The sequence below is a fragment of the Pelophylax lessonae genome (assembly GCF_965119305.1).
Source record: "Pelophylax lessonae genome assembly, chromosome: 1".
Taxonomy (NCBI): Eukaryota; Metazoa; Chordata; class Amphibia; order Anura; family Ranidae; genus Pelophylax; species Pelophylax lessonae.
Window position 1 is genome coordinate 878944362 of NC_138768.1, and position 23655 is coordinate 878968016.

General features: G+C 46.7%; 1 protein-coding gene across 1 annotated transcript in view; it reads right to left on the reverse strand.

Annotated features, from left to right (window-relative positions):
• Nucleotides 1–18545, reverse strand: part of LOC309550539 (uncharacterized protein) — a gene marked incomplete at both ends in the record, with an annotated part of 1004737 nt that extends 986192 nt beyond the window's left edge. The window contains 2 exons of the mRNA XM_082250895.1: nucleotides 10228–10468; nucleotides 18465–18545. Of these exons, the coding sequence (XP_082107021.1) occupies nucleotides 10228–10468; nucleotides 18465–18545 (322 nt within the window). The remainder of the gene's footprint in view (nucleotides 1–10227; nucleotides 10469–18464) is intronic.
• Nucleotides 18546–23655: the final 5110 nt, after the last annotated feature.

Consider the following 23655-nt stretch of genomic DNA (forward strand, 5'->3'; position numbering starts at 1 on the left):
GTGAGGGATTACGGTGTTCAGGCACCACCAACACCAAAGGCCCAATTTTTGGCACCTGTATAGCACATGCGATTTCAAATTTGCATGGAATTTTTACCAGCAGGTCCCGTTCCTGCACCCAGCAAGAGGAACTACAAGGCCTTGGTTACTGTGTTCAGGTACCACCTACTACAAGGGCCCAATTTTTTGGCACCTGTATAGCACATGCGATTTCAAATTTGCATGGAATTCTTACCAGCAGGTCCCATTCCTGCACCCAGCAAGAGTAACTGCGTGGGTTACGGAGTTCAGGCACCATCAACAACCAAGGCCCAATTTTTCTGCACCCGTATGACAAGTACATGCGATTTGAAATTTGTATGTATATTTGTATATGATATTTTTTGCGTTAGAAATGTCAGTATAGCTGCAGCAGGCTAAATACATCGTAGAGATGCTCTACTTTACAGGCACATTCAGGGGACCCCCCAGGCACAATATTTGAAGGAATTTTTCATTTTTATAGTTTCACTTTAAGCCTCATTAAAAATAGTGCTCCTTTAAAAACGATTGTTTTTAAAAACTTTTTTTTTCAATGCTACATGTTCCCCAGGTCAGGACCCGGACCCCCATACACTTTTTGGGGCAATAACTTGCATTTAAGCCTTCAAAATGAGGCCGTTTGAATTTTGAGGTTCGAGTCCCATAGACTTCAATGGGGTTAGTTTGTTCGAACAAACTTTTCTTCCATTCGCGCTGTTCTGGTGCGAACGGAACCAGGGGGGTGTTCAGATCATCACTAGCGGCAAAAAGAGATGGCCTTGCGGTTTGCCCGGCGGTCGGTTCGCGGCGAACATTGCTTGTTCGCAAATTTGCAAAAAGGCAGGCTTTTGCCGATGTTCGATCCGCCATTTTCTTTTACATTCTGAAGAACTTTGACCAATGACACATGCCTCAGGTGGTACAGGACAGCCAATTGAGACATTTCAGCACATGGACATACCCCCTACCTTATAAATAGACCTGAGCTGGCTGCTATTTTACATTCTGTATTTTGTCAATGTAGGGAGAGGTTGCTGTGTGGAGCGGGGACAGACTTTTAGTGACACAAATCGCTAGGTAATAGGTCCACAAAAGTCCTTTTAAGGACTGGTATAGGTGTACTATTCTTTGGTGTGCACTATATAGGGGTGTAATACACTTATAATATACTTTCTAATATAGAAAGCATATTATAGTGGATTTGTATTGTGCAGCATTGTGACTGGTGTGGTGAGCGGTTCTGCAGCGATACTAAAACTACAAATAGTGACAAACTCAATTTTAAAAAAGTATTCTAACTGGTTTAATATACCAGTCGGCCCCCCAATACCACATATTGAAGTGGGGTGTTATTTAACAGTATACTTTTCTAAGAGTGTATTCTAGTCCTGCCAAAATTTGGCCTCTTTTGCTGTGTTACCTCTGCTACACACAGTGACAAACGTTACTGGCCAATTTATTTTAGACCAGTAGCCCCCCAAAACGACAGACTGAAGCGGGGTGTTATATAAGAATATACTTTCATAATAGTGTATTTGGGTACTGCAGAAATTTTGCCTCTTTTGCTGTGATAACTCTGCTACACACAAAAACAATTGGCCAGTAATTATTGTCACTATCACTGGTGTGATAGACCAGTGGCCCCCCAAAACCACAGATTGAAGTGGGGTGTTATATACCTTCTTCCACATATACTGCGTTGCTCTAGAGACTTTTGTCACAGGGTCATTTAAAAAATGACAGGCAGATCGAGGTTGTGTCAATGTCTCTTTATTGCTGTGTCACATATTGTATTGATACTGTATTCCTTGTTCGCTTGTCTTTTTGGCCTCTTAATAAAAACTTATTGAAAACTAAAAATGACAGGCGGAGGAAGAGGCAGGCCCTTCCGCAGGGGTGGTAGGGGTAGGGCAGGAGCAGTAGGCCGGAGCCAAAGTAGGAAGTTTCATAAGGTGTGCTTGATTACTTCAAAGGACGCACCAGACTTGGTTGAGTGGCTCACTCAGCCTTCCTCTTCTGCACCCTCTTCATCCTCTCTATCTGCACCCTCTTCACTCTCTGCTGTGTGCACCCCCAAAGACACCACCACCAACACCCCCACCACCATATACCCTCACTGGAATTATTTTCCGATCCATCACAAGACATTTGCGGTGCGCAGCTATTCTTGGCATTGGATCAGGAAGAGGAGGTAGCAACAGCCGCCACTCAGCAGTCTGACGACAGTACCCAAAACAGTCCAAGGAGGTTGGTCCCTGCTGTTGCTGCCTACTCCGAGATCTCTAATGTTAGTGGTGGGAAAGGTGACGTCGATGATGACGTGTCTATGGATGTCACATGGGTGCCCAAAAGAGAGGAAGAGGAGGGGAGTTCAGAGGGAGAGATGGGCCGGCAGATAGGGAGCAGAAGCAGGCGGAACGTACATTGCACAGGAGGGTCAAAGCAGACTGCTAATGTATCAGGAGCGAGCCATCAACCATGTACAGTCACATCTGGCGCTCCCAGGACGCCGGCACTTGGCTCCGCAGCTTTTTTTTAACGTGTCCGCTGCTGACAATAGTGTTGCCATCTGCAGCCTTTGCAGTCAACGCATAAGTCGCGGTAAGCCCAACACTCACCTAGGTATGACTGCCTTAAGAAGGCACCTGGACTCCCATCACCGAGCCCAGTGGGAGCAACGCCGGCAGAACCCCCAAAGCCACACTCCAGGCTCTCACCGTCTAGCCTCTTCTCCTTCTCCTCTCTCCTCACAATTGTCCTCCACTCCACCTTCCATCATGCCGTCCTCACGTTTTTCTGCAAAAAGGCATGACGCCGGATAACCCTCTTGCCCAACGGTTGACTGCTGGCTTGTCGGAACTGATAGCCCACCAACTTCTGCCATATAAACTGGTGGACTCGGATGCCTTTCGGAAATTTGTGGCCATTGGAACACCACAATGGAAGGTCCCAGGAAGGAAATATTTCTTGCAGAAGGGCATCCCAGAGCTATATGGCCATGTTCAGCGGCAAGTGAATGTATCTCTGGCACACAGTGTCGGTGCCAAGTTACATCTGACCACAGACACGTGGTCTAGCAAACACGGGCAGGGAAGGTATATAACTTTTATTGCCCACTGGGTGAACCTTCTGACGGTCGTCAAGCATGTAACCCGTGGCACCCGTGTAGATTTGGTTTTACCGCCACGGATTGCATGCAGGCCTGCCTCCTCTTCTCCTCCTCCTACTCCATCCTCCCTCTCCTCCTCGGCTGACTCTTCCTTTTCCGCTGCTACTGTCTTTTCCGCTGCGCGGCCCAAGATCCCCAGAACCTATTCCACATGCCAGGTGAGACGTTGCCATGCTGTGCTGCGTCTGTTGTGCCTGGAAGCCAAGAGCCACACTGGTCCTGCACTCCTTTCAGCTTTGCGTTTACAGGCAGATCAGTGGCTGACACCGCGACAACGGTGCCAATCTGCTGAGCACGCTGAAACAGGGCAAAATTACACACGTGCCATTCATGGCACACGTCCTGAACTTGGTCGTGCAGCGATTCGCTGTCAAATACCCTGGTGTCCAGGATGTCTTGCGGCAGGCCAGGAAAATCTCGGGCCATTTCAGAAGATCTTACACAGCCATGGCTCGCCTTGCTGACATTCAGTGGCGACATAACCTGCCTGTCATGCGTCTTATTTGTGACTGCCCGGCGCGATTGAACTCAACCTTGTATATGCTTAATAGGCTGCTCTAGCAGAAATGTGCAGTTAACGACTACCTGTACGAACTCTGCAACATGACAGGTTCTGGGGAGCTTGGTTTTTTTTCACCCCGCCAGTGGCTGCTCATGCGCGATGCATGCAGACTTCTGCGGCCATTTGATGAGCTCACCAAACTGGTCAGTTGTGGCCAGGGCGCTATCAGTGACATCGTACCTTACGCCTTCTCTCTGGAGCATGCATTGCGTTGTGTCACTGATCAAGCCGTTGAGGAGCAGGAGCAGAAAGATGAGGAAGCCGCAATGTTGGATGAATTGCCAGGGGGGGGGGGGGGCTACTCCACCTGAGACAAGTCAACAACAGGAGTCTGAAGAGGAGTCAGAGGAGGATGGTGCCGGGGCGGATGAGGAGGAGCAAGAAGATCATGCTTTAAACCTTTCTGGGATCCCTGGTGTTATCTGTGGATGGGGGGAGGAGAACGAGGATGACATTTTCCTGGATGATGAGCAGGAACCAGGCCACTACACTGCTTTCAGTTTAGTGCAAATGGGGGCCTTCATGCTCCAGTGTTTTAAGAGGGATCCCCGTATAAAAAGCATCAAGGGCAAGGACCAGTACTGGGTGGCAACGTACTTAGACCCCTGGTAGAAACAAAAAATGGTGGAAATGTTACCACCATCACAGAGGGCTGTCAGAATGCAGCACTTCCAGGCCTTGCTTCGAGAAATGCTGCATTCTGCTTTTGCGTGCGCTGGCAGAGGAATTTCCACTCACAGAGAAACAGCTGTGGCTACCAATCCAACAGCGCCTGCAAGAAGAGGGCGGTTTAAAGATGTGTTGGTCACTTCTGACATGGGATCATTCTTTCAGCCGATCCATTGACAGCTATACTCCGGATCCAGCATCAGGGAACGCCTAGACCGTCAGGTGTCCGACTACATTGGGTTAACAGTTGATGTGGGCGCTCTGAGAAGTGATGAACCCCTGGACTATTGGGTGAGCAGGCTTGACCTCTGGCCAGAGCTGGCATAATTTGCAATGGAACTGTTGGCTTGCCCCCGTCCAGTGTCCTGTCCGAAAGGACGTTCAGCGCAGCAGGGGGGATTGTGACGGATAAGCGCACTCGCCTAGCTCACGACAGTGTTGACTACCTCACATTTCTGAAAATTAATGAGGCATGGATCTCGGAGGAATTCAACACATGTGACCAGTAGACCATGTTTTATTCAAATTCCTCATGACAGGCCACAAATATCCGCCACCACCCATAACAATTCATGGTACCTGTCTTCGGTAAATACAGCGGCATAAAAGGCCTTTTATGTCCGTTGAATGTCTAATTTTTCAGGCCTTTAATGGCCGACACTTATTTATCCTGTCAATGCCTAATGTACCTCCAGCCACAGAATACAAAGTTCTTTGCTGTCAGGTGGACGCATGTGGGCTAATTTTTGGGGCCTGTAATGGGTGACACTTACTTCTGTATCCTGTGAATGCCTAATGTACCTCCAGTCACAGAATACAGCATTCTTTGCTGTCAGCTGGATGCATGTGGGCTAATTTTTGGGGACTGTAATGGCCGAGCGACACTTACTTCTGTATCCTGTCAATGCGAAATTTACCTCCAGCCACAGAATACAACGTTCTTTGCCGTCAGGTGGACGCACGTGGGCTAATTTTTGGGGCCTGTAATGGCCGAGCGACACTTACTTCTGTATCCTGTCAATGCGTAATGTACCTCCAGCCACAGAATAGAAAGTTCTTTGCTGTCAGGTGAACGCATGTGGGCTAATTTTTGGGTCCTGTAATGGGCGACACTTACTTCTGTATCCTGTGAATGCCTAATGTACCTCCAGTCACAGAATACAATGTTCTTTGCTGTCAGGTGGATGCAGGGCTGGTACAAGGCGGGGGCGGAAGGGACGGGTGCCCTGGGCGGCACAATTTGGTGGAGGAAGGGGGGCGCAGCGCAGGTGAAGTATGTATGAACTAACATACCAGGCGAGTGGGCGAGTGGCCGCTAATGGCTGTAACAAAGTGAGCCCTTCACTTCCCAGTCAGGTGGGTATCTCCGCTGACAGGTAAGTGAAGGGCATACTTTGTTACAGCTATTAGCGGCTGCTCGTTCACCTGCTCGCCCGCCCAGTGTGTTAGTTCATACATAGTCACGTAGTGACATCACTCAGTGACATCACTAAGAGGCGGACACGCCGGCCAGAGGCGAGATTTGAAAGGACCCAGAGAAGAGGAGCATAGAGTTCCCTGCCTAGGCTTTGACATGGAGGAGCCGCCGTGCTGGGGAAGAACCAAGCACTGGAAAGCCCACAAGTAAGCAGATTGCCATCATTAACTCTTTGGGGGGGGGGGGGGCTGAGGGGAGGTTAATTGCCAATGGTATTTGTATTATGCAGCATGAGGGGGTTAATGTATTGCCACTGATCACTGATGCATTAGTGACTGCCCAGTGGCAGTTAATTAACTCCGTTGTGCTGCATTAGTGCAACCAGTGTCAGTGTCAGTGCAACCAGTGTTGACACTGGCACTGGTGCCACTAATGCAGCACAAAGGGGTTAATTAACTACCACTGGTCGGTCACTAATGCATCAGTGACCAGTGGCACTACATGAACCCTCATGCTGCATAATACAAATACCATTGGCAATTAACCACTTGCCAACCCGTCACAGTACATATACTGCAACAGGGTGGCAGCTACAGGTGTACGTCACTGCCTTTTTCTGGCGCATGCCCCTGTTCTATCAGAATAGCGCCACCTATCAGATTCTGCAACTGGAAGTGATGTTTGGATGAGATCAACTTACTGAGCATGTGCAATGCATTCCAACATGGCCGCTATGTGTTTCAATAGCTTTCCTAATGTGACAGAACACGAAGCAGCAGCGGACATCTTCTTACACCCATGCAAGTCCTGAATTGTACATTTATTTTAGCAGTAAACTCACCTTATAGACTGAAATAGACTTTTTCACCACGACCGAGTGAAATAGTCTATTTCACTATATAATAATTTTGGCGCTGAGCAGTGCAGGTTGTACCAAGATGGCCGTCCCCACCGTCTACCTGCAGGTTTCTCACTATATTTACCATATTACAATAATAGAAATGTAATACTGTTATTCAGTATATAAGGTGAGTTTACTGCTAGAATAAATGTACAATTCAATACTTATGTGGGTATAAGATGTCCGTTGCTGCTTCGTGTTCTGTCACATTAGGAAACCTATTGGAATGCATAGCAGCCATGTTGGAATGCATGGTACATGCGCAGTGAGTTGTTTTTGGCCGAACATCACTTCCAGTTGAAGAATCTGATAGGTACCGCTATTTTGATAGAAACCCCCCCCCCCGTTCCCCCCCCCCCCCCGTCCACCTACTCCCCTGTGATTTGACACTACAGGAGACTGTCAGCAGATCCCAGCCAATGATTCATGGCCGGGACCTGTTGATCGGCGGTGTCAAATTACAGCCCATAGCTTTGTGTTGACAATCAATACAGGGCTCTTTACAGAGGGAATGATCTTTTATTTTTCCCTGCAAAGCAGGGAAAATAAACAAATAAATATGTAGTAAAAAGCAGCACACATTACACATTGTTAGGCACACAAATAACCCCTTGATTGCCCTTAGATGTTAACCCCTTCCCAGCCAGTGTCATTAGTACAGTGATAGTGCATATTATTAGCACTGATCACTGTATTAGTGTCATCGGTGATGTGGCCGTTAGTCAGTTCCCACAAAGTGTCAGTTAAGCCAGGTACACACGGGCCAAATGTCAAGGAACAACGGTGAGTTAAAAAAAAAAAAAAACTAGCTAACATTCGGCCCGTGTGTATATCGGTCTGTCCAACAGAAGTCAGACAAGCATGCTGGAAAACCAGCAGCCAGCTGACTCCCAGTCAGCTCTCTTAGCCAATAGCGGAGATCGCTTATTGGAGTGTTCTGGTAGGTGTGGCGTCCCACTGTCAGAACACAACAGCTCAGCAGGGGAGACCTGGGGGGGGCGTAGTTTGCCATCTTCGCCCTGGGCACCGGATGACCTTGTCCTGGCACTGGGTGAATGCATGTGGGCAAATTTTTGGGGCCTGTAATGGGCGACACTTACTTCTGTATCCTGTAAATGCCTAATGGACCTCCTGCCACAGAATACTACATTCTTAGCTGTCAGGTAAACGCATGTGGGCTAATTTATGGGGCCTGAAATGGCCGACACTTACTTCTGTTACCTGTGAATGCCTAATTTTTCAGACCTGAATTGAAAATCAATGGGTCTGTAAAGGTTCCGCCAAATTGTGGAAGGGATGCGTACCCATTTTACAGATGTGTGAATGGACCCTATATGTGTTTGACATGTATTTACCGGCTGCTGTCAGTTCTGGCTGATTTAGGCAGAACTATTACACTATTAGTCGGCCGCAGACTCGCTTAATACTTCTGTTATGACACTGTCCATGTTGGGGGACTATTTGTGTGCAGCTAGTAAGTATTTTGTGGCTGCAAATATGACCTGAAGGTTTTTAATATTTGCCTGCCATGAAAGTCAATGGGGTTCGCCGCGAACTTGCGGTTCGCAAACATTTGAGAAAATTTGCGGATAACGTTCGCGAACCGCCCCCCGGACAATGTTCGTCCATCACTAGTGGCAAATGATGATCCTGTGGCATTGTGAGTATTGAGCTAAATCCTGTGCCCTAGAGACTGGGTGCAATTCTCAGTTCTACAAAAACAAGTCCAAGCATGTCCCAGCCGGTAGTGAACTTTTTAGGAGCTCTCTGCCAGAATAGTTTACAGTATAGAGAAATGTCCTCTGTTATTTCAAATTATTTTAGAGTATCCCATGTGTCCCCTCACCCCATCCAAGTGTACATCCACAATTAAAGTATAAAAAGGCGCTCCCTTTATTGAGCTATTGAGGAAAAGGAAATGCTGTTTTCCTGGCTGTGTGTGCACTAAGTTTGGGGAAAGGGACCGTCATAACCAGCTGCTACTGTGGGGCTTCACTACATGTTTATGGTTAATGTTATATGCTGCTTGCAGTAGTTTATTCTTCTCCCAGTTCATTTGATTAGAATGAAAGGAAAAAGGGCATATTTTATGCCCTCCATTTTCCTCATGGTATAGTGACAGGGCAGGATAGTTTTATTAGGCATATAGGTGAATGGTACTATAAGTATAGGGTCTCTGAGGCAAGGATCAAATGAACTTTTGACCCTGTTTCAGCTGCTGCCTCTCTTCCAGCTCAAATTATGCAGGTATCTGGGGGGATTAGGTGGTCCGGTTCCTTTTTCCGCTAAAATTCGCCTGTATCTGGGGAGATTTGAGCTTCTACCCCACTTCCCGCTTAAATTTGCCGCCCAAACTGCCAGCCAGTTTGTTCTGGATCCCAGTTTTAGGGCTATGTAAGGGGCTTCTATGCTGCCGGTATCTCAGACCACCTCAGAAGACCAAGAAGAAGCTGTTCCCCCCCCCCCCCCTTGGCTGTCGCGGCCAAAGTTTATTATTTGTGGGTCACCTTTGTTTTATGCAAAGGGAGACGTTGTATGGTGTAATATTTTGTTGAATAAGTGTTGGATACATTTTAAATTGTATTTACTGTATTTACTTTACAACCGGGATTGTGGTGATCAGGTTGTTTTCAGTGTTTTTTACATTTTATTGTTGTTTTGAAATTTTTATCTAGTTGTTATTTAAAACAAATAATAAACGGCCGCGGCCTAAAAGATTTTTTATCCAAACCAATGGTGTATGGTGTCTATTTATTTAAGTTATTTAAGAAATTAACAAAATGTATTTATTTAGAATAATAAGTTTAAGAGCCCATTCACACTAGCGAGACTTGTGAGGCAACTTGTGTTGCCCCAGGTCGCCCCAGGTAGCTTGACATAACAAAAGCAATGTTAATCAATCAGTGCCGTCTTAATTGGCACTACTGAAGTCGCTCCGACTTCAGAAAAGGGTCCTGTACTACTTTGAGGCGACCTGTGATCCGACTGTCCCATATACTTCAATGGGAGTCGCCTCCTTATCTTAATTGACACGACTTGTTATCAGACTTTCCAGGAAGAAGAAAGAGATTAGCCAGGCATTCCCCACAGAAAAAGTCGCCTGTCTCTTCAAAGTAGTGCACAAGTCTCTTCCAAGTCTCTTCCAGGTCTCTAAAAAAGTCTCTTCAAGTCACGGGGCGACTTTATGGTCGTGGTAGTGTGAACCGGCTCTAAGGGTGATCCTGTCTGCTATCCCATACTGGTTAATTTCACAGGAATGGAATCCCCTCTGTTCACAGAGGCCCTGTCTTGAGTGAAGGCACTGCTAACTGTATTATCAATCCCTCTTCCACTTAGCAAATGCTCTGGTTCCCTTTTTTACTTACAGGTTTTGCGCAATATCCTATTTGGGGAGGGCTATTTGTCATAAAACTCTCCCCACTTCCCAAAAGAGGGCTACAGGATCCCTACACCCTGCAGTACATTTCCTGATTATTGACTATTCTTACCATAGTTTGGGCATGTAGGATTATCTCCTCCTTTGTCACTTGTAAGCTGCAATAATGACCGGTTTGCGCCGTATTCCCAGATTGAGAAGGTGTGATGGTAGATGCCATTGTAACTTCGATGCAAATCTGGATGGTGACGGGTGTCATTTTCTGACCGATGTCCATATTTCAGGTAAATATGACTGGGTAAAGCCAACTGACTGATGACTTTAGTAGACCAAGGCCTCACCACATCGTATTCCTGGAACAAAGCACAACAGAAGAAGAAGTAAGAAAGCACATCCAAATGTTAGTGGCGAAGAACAGAAGTTGTAAAAGTTGCAGGTGTAAACGGGCCCCTTCTCCAGGGTGAGGGTTTCCAATTACCTTTATTGCCTAAATCTGGGCATTTTACAACATGTTGTTCTATTCATCCTTTAAAATACCTTCAACCATACAAAGTATTTGTGAAGATACTACAAAAAATGTACAATATATTACTGCAAATACTTGTACATTATTAACAACATCCATTGTTTTACCTTATATTGAGTTTAAACTGTTGTTACATAACCGTACAGCTTTTATTTTGTCTCTCCCCTACGTGCAGGTGTTGTTCTGAAGCTGTAACCTTGACAGACGATGAGCCTCCAACTTGGAGCTGCCGTCATTCAACCAAACAGGGTTGGGTTGGGTGGGGGAGTGACTGCTGTCATTCAATAGAGCAGGTCAGGGCAGGGGAGTGGCTGCTGTCATCAACAGAACAGGGATGGGTGTGGGGGAGGTCAGTCATCAACAGAACAGGGATGGGTGGGGGGGAGCGCAGTCATCAACAGAACAGGGATGGGTGGGGGAGTGGCCATTGTCATTCAACAGAATGGGGATGGGTAAGGGAGTGGCCACTGTCATTCAACAGAACGGGGATGAGTGGGGGAGTGGCCGCAGTCATCAACAGAACAGGGATGGGTGGGGGAGTGGCCATTGTCATTCAACAGAATGGGGATGGGTAAGGGAGTGGCCACTGTCATTCAACAGAACGGGGATGAGTGGGGGAGTGGCCGCAGTCATCAACAGAACAGGGATGGGTGGGGGAGTGGCCATTGTCATTCAACAGAATGGGGATGGGTGGGGGAGTGGCCACTGTCATTCAACAGAATGGGGATGGTAAGGGAGTGGCCACTGTCATTCAACAGAACGGGCATGAGTGGGGGAGTGGCCGCAGTCATCAACAGAACAGGGATGGGTGGGGGAGTGGCCATTGTCATTCAACAGAATGGGGATGGGTGGGGGAGTGGCCACTGTCATTCAACAGAATGGGGATGGTAAGGGAGTGGCCACTGTCATTCAACAGAACGGGGATGAGTGGGGGAGTGGCCATTGTCATTCAACAGAATGGGGCTGGGTGGGGGAGTGGCCACTGTCATTCAACAGAACAGGGATGGGTGGGGGGAGTGGCCATTGTCATTCAATAGAACAGGGATGGGTGATGGAGTGGCCATTGTCATTCAACAGAATGGGGATGGGTAAGGGAGTGGCCACTGTCATTAAACAGAACGGGGATGGGTGGGGGAGTGGCCATTGTCATTCAACAGAATGGGGATGGGTGGGGGAGTGGCCGCTGTCATTCACAGAAAAGGAATGGGTGGGGGAGTCTAGCAAAAAATACTGATTTTAACTTGTAAACAACAAGTGTCAGAAATAGGCCTGGTCCTTAAGTGGTTAAAGTTTGGTCAACAAGCATACAAAAAGTACCTGGATAGGCATATACAGTCCCAGTTAGAGCATAGAAACAGTAAACCCCAAATACAGTAGTATCAATTAGCAATGTTCATAAGGCTTAAAGTAATGTTCCTTTAAAGCAATGGTATGCAGCACAGTACTTCTATCACATCCCCCCCCCCCCCCGCAGCTATCAGATCAGGAGAGGAGACCAGCGGACAGTCACATGAGCGCTGAGCAGTGCTCGGAAATGGGGTATTAGGCAGCATCATTTTATAAATCACATACACTTGGGAGCTTAATGTTATCTAACAGAGGAAACTATAGAACGAAAAAAAATAACAACCACTTTAAACAGTAAAGTGTAACCAGATACGGATACAACCATTTAAATGCAACACTGGCAATAAAGAGGGGGAGGAAAGACTTGAAAGTGGTGTACGGAATGTTTACACTAATATATGTATATACTTAGTTACATAGTAGGTGAGGTTGAATAAAGACAATAGTTCAACCTGTGTAGGTGTGTGTGGCCGTAATCATCTCACATACCCCTGCATGTTCTGATCCTTGAGATGCACGTCTAAGAGTCTTTTGAAAGCCACCATACTTCCCGCAGAAACCACCTCTTGTGGTAGAGAATTCCACAATCTTGTAGCCCTAACAGTAAATAACCCCCCACCTTGCCTGAGGTTAAAACGCTTCTCCTCTAATCGCAATTTATGCCCTCAAGTCCTCATGCAATCCCTTCGACTGAATAGCTGTTTTTCTATGCCGGGATCACCATTGAGATATTTATAAATTGCTATCATGTCCCCTCTCAGGCGTTTCGCGATTGTAGACGCTCTTCATAATTAAGGTCCTCCAATCCCCTAATTAGTTTAGTTGCCCTTCTCTGGACTCTTCTCCAGCTCCAACACATCCCTCCTGAGGACTGGCGACCAGAACTGGACAGAATACTCCAGATGTGGTCGGACCAAAGTTTTATAAAGTGGAAGGATTATAGTTTTATCTCTGGAATACATCCCTTTCTTTATGCATGCTAATATTCTGCTGGCTTTGGCAGCTGCTGCTTGACATTGCATGCTATTGCCTAGTCTATCCTCTACCAAGACTCCCAGATCTTTCTCCAATTTTGATTCCCCCAAGGGTTCCCCCCCCCCCAAAGTGTATTGTGCTTTTATGTTTTTAGTCCCCAAGTGCAAAACCTTACACTTCTCCACATTAAACCTCATTTGCCATGTCGTTGCCCACTCTGTTATTTTGTCCAGGTCATTCTGTAGGATATCTGCTTCATGCTGTGCAGTTATTGCACTGCCCAGTTTTGTGTCATCTGCAAAAACTGATATCGAACTACTGATCCCGTCCTCAATGCTGTTTATGAATAAATTGAACAAGGTTGGTCCCAGGACTAAGTCTTGGGGGACCCCGCTTACCACCTCAGACCAGTCTGAGTATGCGCTGTTTATTACCACCCTTTGGACACACCCTGTTAGCCAGTTCCGTATCCAAGAGCAAACCCTGCGGTCGATACCTGCAGACCTTAATTTATAAATTAAGCGCTTGTGGGGAACTGTATCAAACGCCTTAGCAAAATCCAGGTACACCACATCCACTGGTCTGCCCCTATCTAGCTCACAGCTCACCTCCTCGTAGAATGTTAAGAGATTGGTTTGACAAGAACGCCCATTTGTAAACCCTTGCTGATTACTGCTGATGATGTTGTTGCCTTTAGCAAACTCTACGATATAGTCCCTTATCATCCCCTCCAGAAGTTTACATACTATCAATGTCAGACTGACAGGCCTATAATTTCCCGGGATATGCCTCTGCCCTTTTTTTGAATATTGGTATCACGTTAGCTTTCCTCCAATCCCCTGATACAGTACCTGTCAAAAATACTATCAGCAAAGATCAGGAATAGTGGTTTAGATATAGTCTTACTAAGTTCTTTGAGTACTCTCGGATGTACGCCATCCGGGCCTGGTGATTTATTTGTGTTCATTTTATCCAGCCTTTCCCTGATTTCACCCTCTGTTAGCCATAGCGGCACGTCATGTGAAGTACTGCTAACTATACAGTCATGAACAGTGTACCCCTCCTTTTCCTGTGTAAAGACTGAGGAGAAGAAAGCATTTAGCACAGTTGCTTTCTCTGTGTCCTCTGTAACCATCCTCCCCTCATCGTTAATATGTGTGCAATATGTTCTGTCTGTGTTCTTTTGCTGTTAATATATTTAAAGAATTTCTTAGGATTCTTTTTGCTATCCTCTGCTATTTGTCTCTCAAAGTTGATTTTGGCCATTCTGATTCTGTATTTACATTTCTTATTTGATTCCTTGTAATGCTGAAAAGCCGATACTGTCCCCTCCGATTTATATTTCTTGAATGCCTTTTTTTTTTTTTCCCCTAGTAAGTTTTGTTATATTACCGTTTAGCCACCCCGGCTTGGCTTTGGCTCTTCTATATTTATTTCCCATAGGAATGCACTGTGAGATGCTTTATATTCCTAAAGCATTCCCAGTTTTCCTCTGTGGTCAGTGTTCCTAGGGTTTGGTCCCAGTTTACCCTTTCCATCATTGAGCACAGTTTGGGAAAGTTTGCCCTTCTGAAGTTAAGGGTTCTTATGTTACCCTCTTGCTTTTCTATATTGTGATTTACGCTAAATGTGATCATCCTGTGATCGCTAGAAACCAAGTTGTCCCGGAATCCTACATCTGAGATTAGATCTGGGTCATTAGTAATTAAAAGATCCAGCACTGCATTTTTTTCTAGTAGGAGAATCCACCAACTGAGACATGTAGTTGTCCTGTAAGGTTTCCATGAAGAAATGGGCCGTTGGTGAATGTGCAGTCCCCACCTCCCCTAATATGATGACAGATCCCAGCTTTGCAGTGTTACCCAACAGTGATATGAAATACCCCCTCCGTTTGGTTGGACGGCCTATAACAAACCCCCACTATTACTTCCCCTCACTTCTTCCCTATGGAGTTCTACCCACACAGATTCAATCTCCGTACTCATCCCTTCCATAATATCAGTCCTCTCTACCAACCTTACATTATTCTTGACATAGAGATATGCCCCTCCCCCCCTCTTTATCCTTCCCTGTCCTTCCTATAGACAGAATACCCTTGGATATTGGCCAGTCAGTCGTGTGAGGAGTCGAACCAAGTTTCTGTTGTTCGCACAAGGTCTATGTCCTCCTCATGGACAAATAGTTCCAACTCATCCATTTTATTAGCTAGGCTCCTGGCATTTGCATATATCCCTCTTAGTTTTGTGGATAGGGAATATTTCTTTATTTGTTTTCTTGTTTGGTATGGGGTTTGTTCACACAGCCCCCCAATTGTAGACGTTACAGACCTACTGTCGCTGTTGCCCCCAACAATAACTTCTGTTTTTTTGCTCCCACCTAACTGATGCTACCTCTGAGCCCCTCCCCCCCAACTCCTAGTTTGAAAGCCCCTCCAACTTTGTGGCCATCTTTCTCCCCAATAGAGCTGTACCGTCCCTATTAAGGTGCAGCCCATCTTTACTAAAGCCGACTGAGAAGTCAGCCCAGTTCTCCAGGAACCCAAACCCCTCCTTCCTATACCAATTCCTCAGCCACTTGTTCGTTCCCTAATCTCCTTCTGCTTCTCCTGTGTGGCACGAGGTACGGGCAGTATTTACAGGGTTCGTACGGTCCTTGAAAACCTGGGAAAGTTTTGGAATTTGGAGATGACAATTTCCAGGCCTGGAAAGGTCATGGAAACTTAGGATTCCACTAAGGTTTTGGAAAAGTCATGGAAATATATACTGGGGAGGAGCAGGGAGCGGCGGGGAGCGGATGCTTAAAGTTTAATTTATTATTTTATTCAGTAATGTTTAATAAATTGCCAGTGCCACATACTATTTGCCTTCCGGGTCCGCGGTATGCCCGTGCAGTTTGACAGTAGGGCAAACTGCGGACCCGGAAGGGCACCTACCTGTACCAGTATACGCGGAATGTAAAAAAATAAATGTCAATAAATTATTAAGCATCCAGAGTCGCCTTTCTGTGAACTCTTTTCTGCCTGTTTGTGGGACTGTTAGGTTCGGCCTAAGAGTAAGCGCCACATTTTGTGCATTTAACTGTGCCATCCATATCACAGTGTCCAACTGCACCTTCATGACTGCCTGAACTGCTTTGTTTCGGCAAGCAGGAGCACCCATTACTGTTCTTTCTCCAAGAGTAAGTGCCGCATTTGTGCACCATCAGATCTGTGCCATCCATACCAGTCTGCCTGCACCTCATGACTGTGGCTTGGGCCTAATAGATTACTGTGCTGCATTTTGTGCATCTGACTGTCTGTGCCATTCATACCAATCCACCTGCACCTCATGACTGTGGCTTGGGCCTAAAAGATTACTGTGCTGCATTTTGTGCATCTGACTGTCTGTCTGATTGTTTTTTGGCAATGTTGAAGTTAACTTGTTGAAGACTGTTATCGGGTCAATTTATGGCACTTTAAGTTCAGAACAGTGTTGCTGGACACTTTTATTTATTTTTTAGTTGCTTCCCCTTGATTTATTTTATATCTCCTGTGGATTACGTTAATCCATTTCTAAGCGGTTCTCAGGGTTTATGTTATGAAACGTTTTTACTGTGCAAGCGTTATTTAAATAAATATTTCATATTCCACTGTACACTACAAAGATTGTCATTTATATTAGTAAAAATATGCTGGGTGTGACATAGATTTTCTTCTTATTTAACACGTATACATAGACATTTCATGAAACATTAGGTCATGAATATTTACGTGAAGTCATGGAAAAGTCATGGAATTTCATTGGTGAAAATGTGTATGAACCCTGTTAGAGAAAACCACCTTGGAGGTCCTATTCCTCAATCTATTCCCTAAGTCCCTGAAATCATTTTTTAGGATCCTCCACCTTCCTCTTACTTGGTCATTAGTGCCTACATGTACCATGATAGCTGGGTCCTCCCCAGCCCCGCCCAATAATCTGTCCACCCAATCCACAATGTGCCGAACTCGAGCGCCCAGTAAACAACATACTGTTCGGCTACCACAATCGTTTTGACAGATTGCCCTCTCTGTCCTCTTGATAATTGAGTCCCTCACTGCCACAACCTGTGTAACCTTTCCTGGGTCTCAGCCCCCCTCCTTCCTGGAGCCGCCGCTCCCCTGGCAGCTGGAGGAGCGTGCCTGCTCCAGCACTGCCTCCCCTGAGCTTATATCCCCATCAACATACAACTTGGCAATTTTTTTGGGGTGTACCAACTCAGGACTGGCCTCCCTAGTGCTCTTCCCCCTCCTAACGGTCACCCAACTTCCTACCTCTGATACCTGCGTCTCCTCTACTCCTCCCTCTATGCTGGCCCCTGCTAGCACCTGATGGGTAATGTCCAAGCTCCTTTCCAGGTTGTTGATGCGATGCAGTGTTGCTACCTTGTTCTCTAGATCCAGGATCTAAGCTTCCAGAGAAACAAGTCGCTCACATCTTGCACAGCAGTATTCGCCCTCGATTGGTTCATCAAGGAACGCATACATGCAGCAAGAAGTGGACTGGGTGGCATCCCCAATCCTGTCGCACATTATTACCCTCTACTCTATGGGGATAATTAGTAGAATGGCCTGCTATTCCTTACCTACTCTATCTCTATCTTCCCTGGTCAACCCGTAAGGTACTCACTAGTCTCTACGGCTGATCCCAGACTCTAAATTTGCTCCTAGTCGCTAAGCTTGCGCCTAGTCACCTGGTTGCTCCTGGTTCCAGTCGCAAGATACTCAGTCGCAAGGAACTCCTAACCACAGTTGCGAGTTATAACCAGTCGCAAGGTACTCCAAGACACCCGGAAACTCCCAGTCGCACGGTACTCTCAGTCACAAGGTACCCCCAGTCGCTAGTACTCCTAGGTATTTAGGGTATTAATGCATTTCCAGACCAACTGTTTGAGTCTGATGTCAGTGCGCCCTCCCCTTGCTGACCCTTCAGTTATGTCTGCCCCCCCCCCCCCAGGATGTCGCACGCAGCCTCCCTGTTATAGAGTGAGCAGATAGATCAGCTCTCTGCAGATCTATCCACAGTTACCCCTCTTAGTCTCTAGTAGCCTCTTAGTTTCCTGTAGTACTTGCAGTCTTGTACTTGTAGTCCCCCATCAGCCCCAGCCCCCCACCAGCTGTTCAGATGTCCCCTATTCACGTCCCCTTTCTCTGTAGTCCTGTCAGGTCCGGTCCTTCCTCCTCCTCTGCCGTCACCGATCTGTCCCCCTGGTCTCCGGTCCCGGTCACCCTCCGAGGCTCCTGCACCCGGCTTCTGGCTTCATAGTGTGGCTTCCCCCCACGTGTCACTCGTGGCTCCTCCTCCACACACACACACACACACACACACACAGGTTCCCTGCAGTGCTCAATGGTTCCAACCCCTAAATCACTCTGTGGTGTCCTGTGGTTTAATCTTCAGGATCCAACAAACATTAAATCAGTTCTGAGTGCACCAACCCTTAAACAACAAACCTTCAAATGTGTTTACATTTATCAGGGAACTTACCCTGATATCATTCAGTGCAACTTGGTATGAAAAGCAGTAAGAAAACAAATATGGAGTCTCATTTTTAATTGTTGCAGACATTTTCCTTCTCTCCTTCCCGTCTGGTGTAGAAAAATTAACCTCTGGTCAGTCTGAATTCGGATCTAGGAAAAAAAAGAGTTAATTTAGTAATATTCTGGAAATGATGAATGGATGGATGTATGTAGCCTAAGATAGTGTGACTATGCAGGGTTGTGGGCGGAGCCTACTGCACCTGTACATTAGGGGTACCTTTGCCTGAGGGCGCACTCACCAATGCCCAAGACTAGGGATGGGCTCTGTGTTTAAGTCATAAGTAAGTTTGACTCAAACATCGGCTTTTTGTGTGTTCGCTGAACACACAAACAAAATGAGGTGCTCGGAGGGAATTTCTCCCGCCGATGAGCGCCCCATAATGCACTGTGCTTTGCATTGCATTAATTGCTGATTGGTCAAATCATGCACCTGACCCACATGCTTTGGCCAATCACAGTACAATATCCTGTCAGAGCCATAATTCCCCAAAGGCAGGGTGCCTTTAGCCAATCATGGCTCAGGGGCTTAGTCCACGCCCCACACAGTATAAGGCTGCTGCTTACACAGCAGCCGTGTATAGTGTGTGATAATAGAGGTTAGGCAGATAGTGGATAGTGTGTTTAGTCAGTTTAGTGCAGTCAGTGTAGTGTACAGGCATACCCCACTTTTATAATGTATAGATTTGTTGTAGTTCTGGGTCCCCTCTCGGTGCTCCAAGTTTTGTGTCCCTGTCACTTATAGTTCAGGAGCAGTGCCATGCCAAGCTGACCAATATTTGCCATAGATGCCAACGAAGCTGAAAATTGGTCTGGGCAGGAAGGGAGTGAAAGTGCCCTGTATTTAAGTGGTTAAGGGGAACCCTATGACATAATTTAAACTGTGTGCCCCCCCCCCCCCCCAAAACCTATACCAGGCCCTTTGGGTCTGGTATAGATTTTAAGGGGAAATCCACACCAAAATTTATAAAAGAATCCATATCAGCCCCTTATCCGAGCATGCAAAGGGTGGGGGGGGGGCAGGCGGCGGGCCGAATGATTACATCACCCGGTGACACCGCCCCTTCTGACGTCATGTATATCTGCGGCGAGCGGTCATGTATATCTGCGGCGAGCGGTCAGCAAGTAGTTAAATACATTTTCTTCCCTTTAGAAATGACAGTATTGCTGCAGCAGGCCCCATACATCATACAGATGAGCTACTTTACAGGCACATTAAATGGACCACCCAGGCACAATTTTTAAAGGACTTATTCATTTTTATTGTTCCACTTTAAGCATCAAGCATCATTAAAATCACTGCTCCTGTAAAAACTATTTTAAACGTTTTTTGCATTAATACATGTCCCTCAGGGCAGTACCCGGGTCCCCATACAATTTTTTTTTTTAATGGCAATAACTTGCATATAAGCCTTTAAAATGAGGACTTTTTCATGTTCATGTCCCATAGACTTTATTGGAGTTTGCATGTTCGCTAGACCTTTTCCCCTGTTCGAGATGTTGTGGTGCGAACCGAACAGGGGGTTGTTCGACCCATCACTACCTGAGACCAGATGGGGGCTGCAGTCATGTGAAAAGTCTAACATTAAGATAGTTCCCCGACTTAGAGATGAACTTTTACTGTGTGTAGTAAGGAGATGGGGTTACTCTGTTAAGCGATGTCCCAAAGCTCTACACACGAGGACTTCTTCTTGTTGTATTCCGAGTGGCGGGTTGAGCCACACCACTTTCACCAGCCAGCATACCTATTTTACCTAACTCCCAGCAACAGAATGAGAATCCCCCTGGACACATTGCACGGATCTCATGTGTCCTGTGATGACTCCTTCACTCCTATACTGTGTGTCTAGGTTGAGGACCTCCATAAGGCTGGTCTGCTCCCTGTTTGCTTTGGGAGATGAACCCGTAGGAAGGGAGCCTAAACAGAAAACCCCTTGCTACCGGAGGGGACCCCACCTTGCCCAGGGTATCACGCCTATGACTGGTTGCCTTCTGTCTTGAAAGTGCCCTTAGTTGCCCTTAGCCACAGCCTTGCTCTCCCTTGGTATACTGAGTTGACACTGTAGTGTGAAGTACTTCATACCCATCAAGTGCTTTACAGACCCTGGTTCTTTAGATACCCCAAAACCTACATGCACCCCTTGAAAAACTTCATACCAGGCTCAAGAAATGGGTAATGTATCTTTAACTGAAGTAGTTTAGCAGTACAATTCAATATATACAGTACATTTCCTTATCCCTATACTAACTACAATGATTGGTGGCCCTGGCATTCCCCATAGAGGCGAGAGTCCATGCTGGTAGAGTTTTTTTTCCTGGCGATACTCCTATACCCTTGGTGGAAATAGTGGACTGCAGAAGAGCAGCTTCCCATGCAGGCTTCTCCTTCTGGCAGGTGGTTGCTGGCTTTAAAGGGTTATATTTTGTTCTGTGAGCCTCCTTCTTTTTTCAGTGTGACTGAACTTAACTAGGCGGAACCTTCCCCCTTTTTATATGATACAGGGAGGAGGGCAGAACCCTGCAAAAATCCAGGAAACTGTATTAACCCTTCACTAACCTGGGCAGACTAGCTAGCTCACTAACATGTAGGGATGAGCTTCGAGTTCGAGTCAAAGCTAAGTTCGTCTCGAACATCGATCGTTCGTCGAATGACGAACAATAGTGCTTCTTCACAGGAAATTTGAGTGTCCGCCCAAAATGCATTGCGCGCGTGCTGCGCGTTATGTGATTGGCCAAAGCATGCACTCTGACCTCCTGCTTTGGCCAATCAAATGATCTCTGCCATGAATAGACAAAAGGCAGGCTGCCTTTAGCCAATAATGGCTCAGGGTTCAAGTACACGCCCCACACTACCTAAAGGCTGCTCACACAGCCGCAACCTGTAGTGTCATTGTGTGGGTCATCAGACAGGGACAGGCATGTGATTCAGGCAGGGAGAGAGTCGGTTTTTTTTGGAGTCAGACAGTGCAGAGAGACATTCCTAGCAACGAAGGGAGGACTAGGTTCCTGTGTGAGGTAGGGAGAGATTTCTTTCTTTACATCAGATACCAGTCAGAGTATTGTTCATCGGTCAGTTTCTGCAACATTTTATAATATTCACAGACCTCTCGGAATAGAGATCACTTCACTTAAGATATCAGCCAGAGTATTCATTGCTCAGTTGCGGAACATTCTATAGGCATCACAGACCTCTAGGAATAGCGATCACTTCAGATATCAGCCAGAGTATTCATTGCTCAGTTGTGGAACATTCTATAAGCATTCCAGGTCATCCATCTATAGGATTATAGATTACATCCGATATCAGTGAGAGTATTGATAATAGGTCACTTGAGTACATCTATAACCACCACAGCTCATCTGTAGGCCTATCTATTACATCATATCAGGTCATTGAATATCTATTGGTCAGTTTCGTATACTCTATATTGATCTGTATCAACATCATGTCCGAAAGGCCGACAAGGAGAGGCCAATGCTCCCAGGCCACGAAAAGAGAGCAAGCAGCCTTTGTGTCCATTGTGATAAGTGGTGGTCACAGTCGACATGCATCCTCTGCAGGCGGGGCACATCCATGCTTTATTTCCTGTGCTGCCCATGCTATTCAGCCACAACATGTGGAAGAGTTGGTGGACTGGATCAATAAGCCATTGTCATCCTCCTCTTCCTCTGACACTCACGCTTCTGGTAGTTTGCCTTCCACCGCAGCTGCCAAAGCGGCTTGTTCCACAGGCTCCTTCTCCACAGCTACTCCTTCAGTCACCCCACCATCATGCACGGAGGAGTCGCCTGACTTCATAGTGTCAGTGACATGCTCCTGGAGGATGCGCAGCAATTTGAAAGCTGTGATGTTGGTTCCCAGGTTGATGAAGAGAATAACGTGACCCTAGAGAGAGGAGGTGACAATGACGGACAAGAGGCCAGCAGTCATGTTGCCACAGCTGAAGCATATTGCCAAGTTTGCTCCAGTGACGAGGAGGGAGGGGATGATGAGGTCACTGACTGTACTTGGGTGCCTGACAGGATAGAGGAGGAGGAGGGGGAGGATGAGGAGGACGTACAACTCCAACGAGGCAGGATGTGCTCCAGGGGTTGCCATAGCAGTAGCCAACCTATTGCGTCACAGCACAGAGCTCCACAGGTGCAAGGTACTGCAAAATCCCCACAGACTCCAAAAAGTTCTTTAGTGTGGGTTTTTTTCCGCACCTGTGCAGTAGAGCGCAGCATTGCTGTTTGCAACATCTGTCTAAAGTAGATCAAGCTTGGCCAGAACGCCAGCCGCTTGGGCACCACATGCTTGACAAGGCATATGACAACCTGCCATGCAGTTCCGGTGGCAACAGCATCTGAAAGAGGCACCAGATCAAAACAAGCATACATCACCTTGCTCCTCATCTGCGATCTCTAACCCTACTTTACCTCATGCCTCCTCAAATACTAGCATTGAGAGGGATGATGGTAAAGCAATGAGTGGCACACAAGCTGCTAGCAGTACACCACCACTTGATTTGAGCAGCAGGCAAATTTCACTACCCCAGTTGCTGAACCGTAGAAAGAAATACTGTCCCAGCCATCCACATGCTCAGTGTCTTAATGCTAGCTTGGCCAAATTGCTAGCATTACAGTTTCTGCCTTTTATTCTGGTAAACTCTGCTCCCATTCATGAATTTGTGGAATGTGCTGCACCACAGTGGCAGGTCCCAAAAAGGCATTTCTTTTCGTGTAAGGCCATTCCGGCTCTCTACCTGTCATGTGGAAGGTAGTGTTTTGGCCTCTTGGATAAAGCGGTCAGCAGGAAGGTGAACATTACTGCTGACTCTTGGTCCAGCAGGCATGGACAGGGACGTTACATTTCTTTCACGGCGCACTGGGTAACTCTGCTGGCAGCTGGGAAGGATGCAGGACAGGGTTCGGTGTTGGAGCTTGTTTTGCCACCATGCCTCCAAAAAGCTGGTGCTGGTTCTGCCACATTTGGCTACTCCACCACCACCACCTCCTCGTCCACTTCTTCCTCTATGTCCTCTTCTGCTCAATTGTCCTCTGAAGCAACAGTGCTCCCTAAGCGTTCAGGGGGCTACGCAAGCAGTCAGTCTAAAAGATGCCATGCCATGCTTTAGTTGGTCTGTCTAGGGGATAGGAGT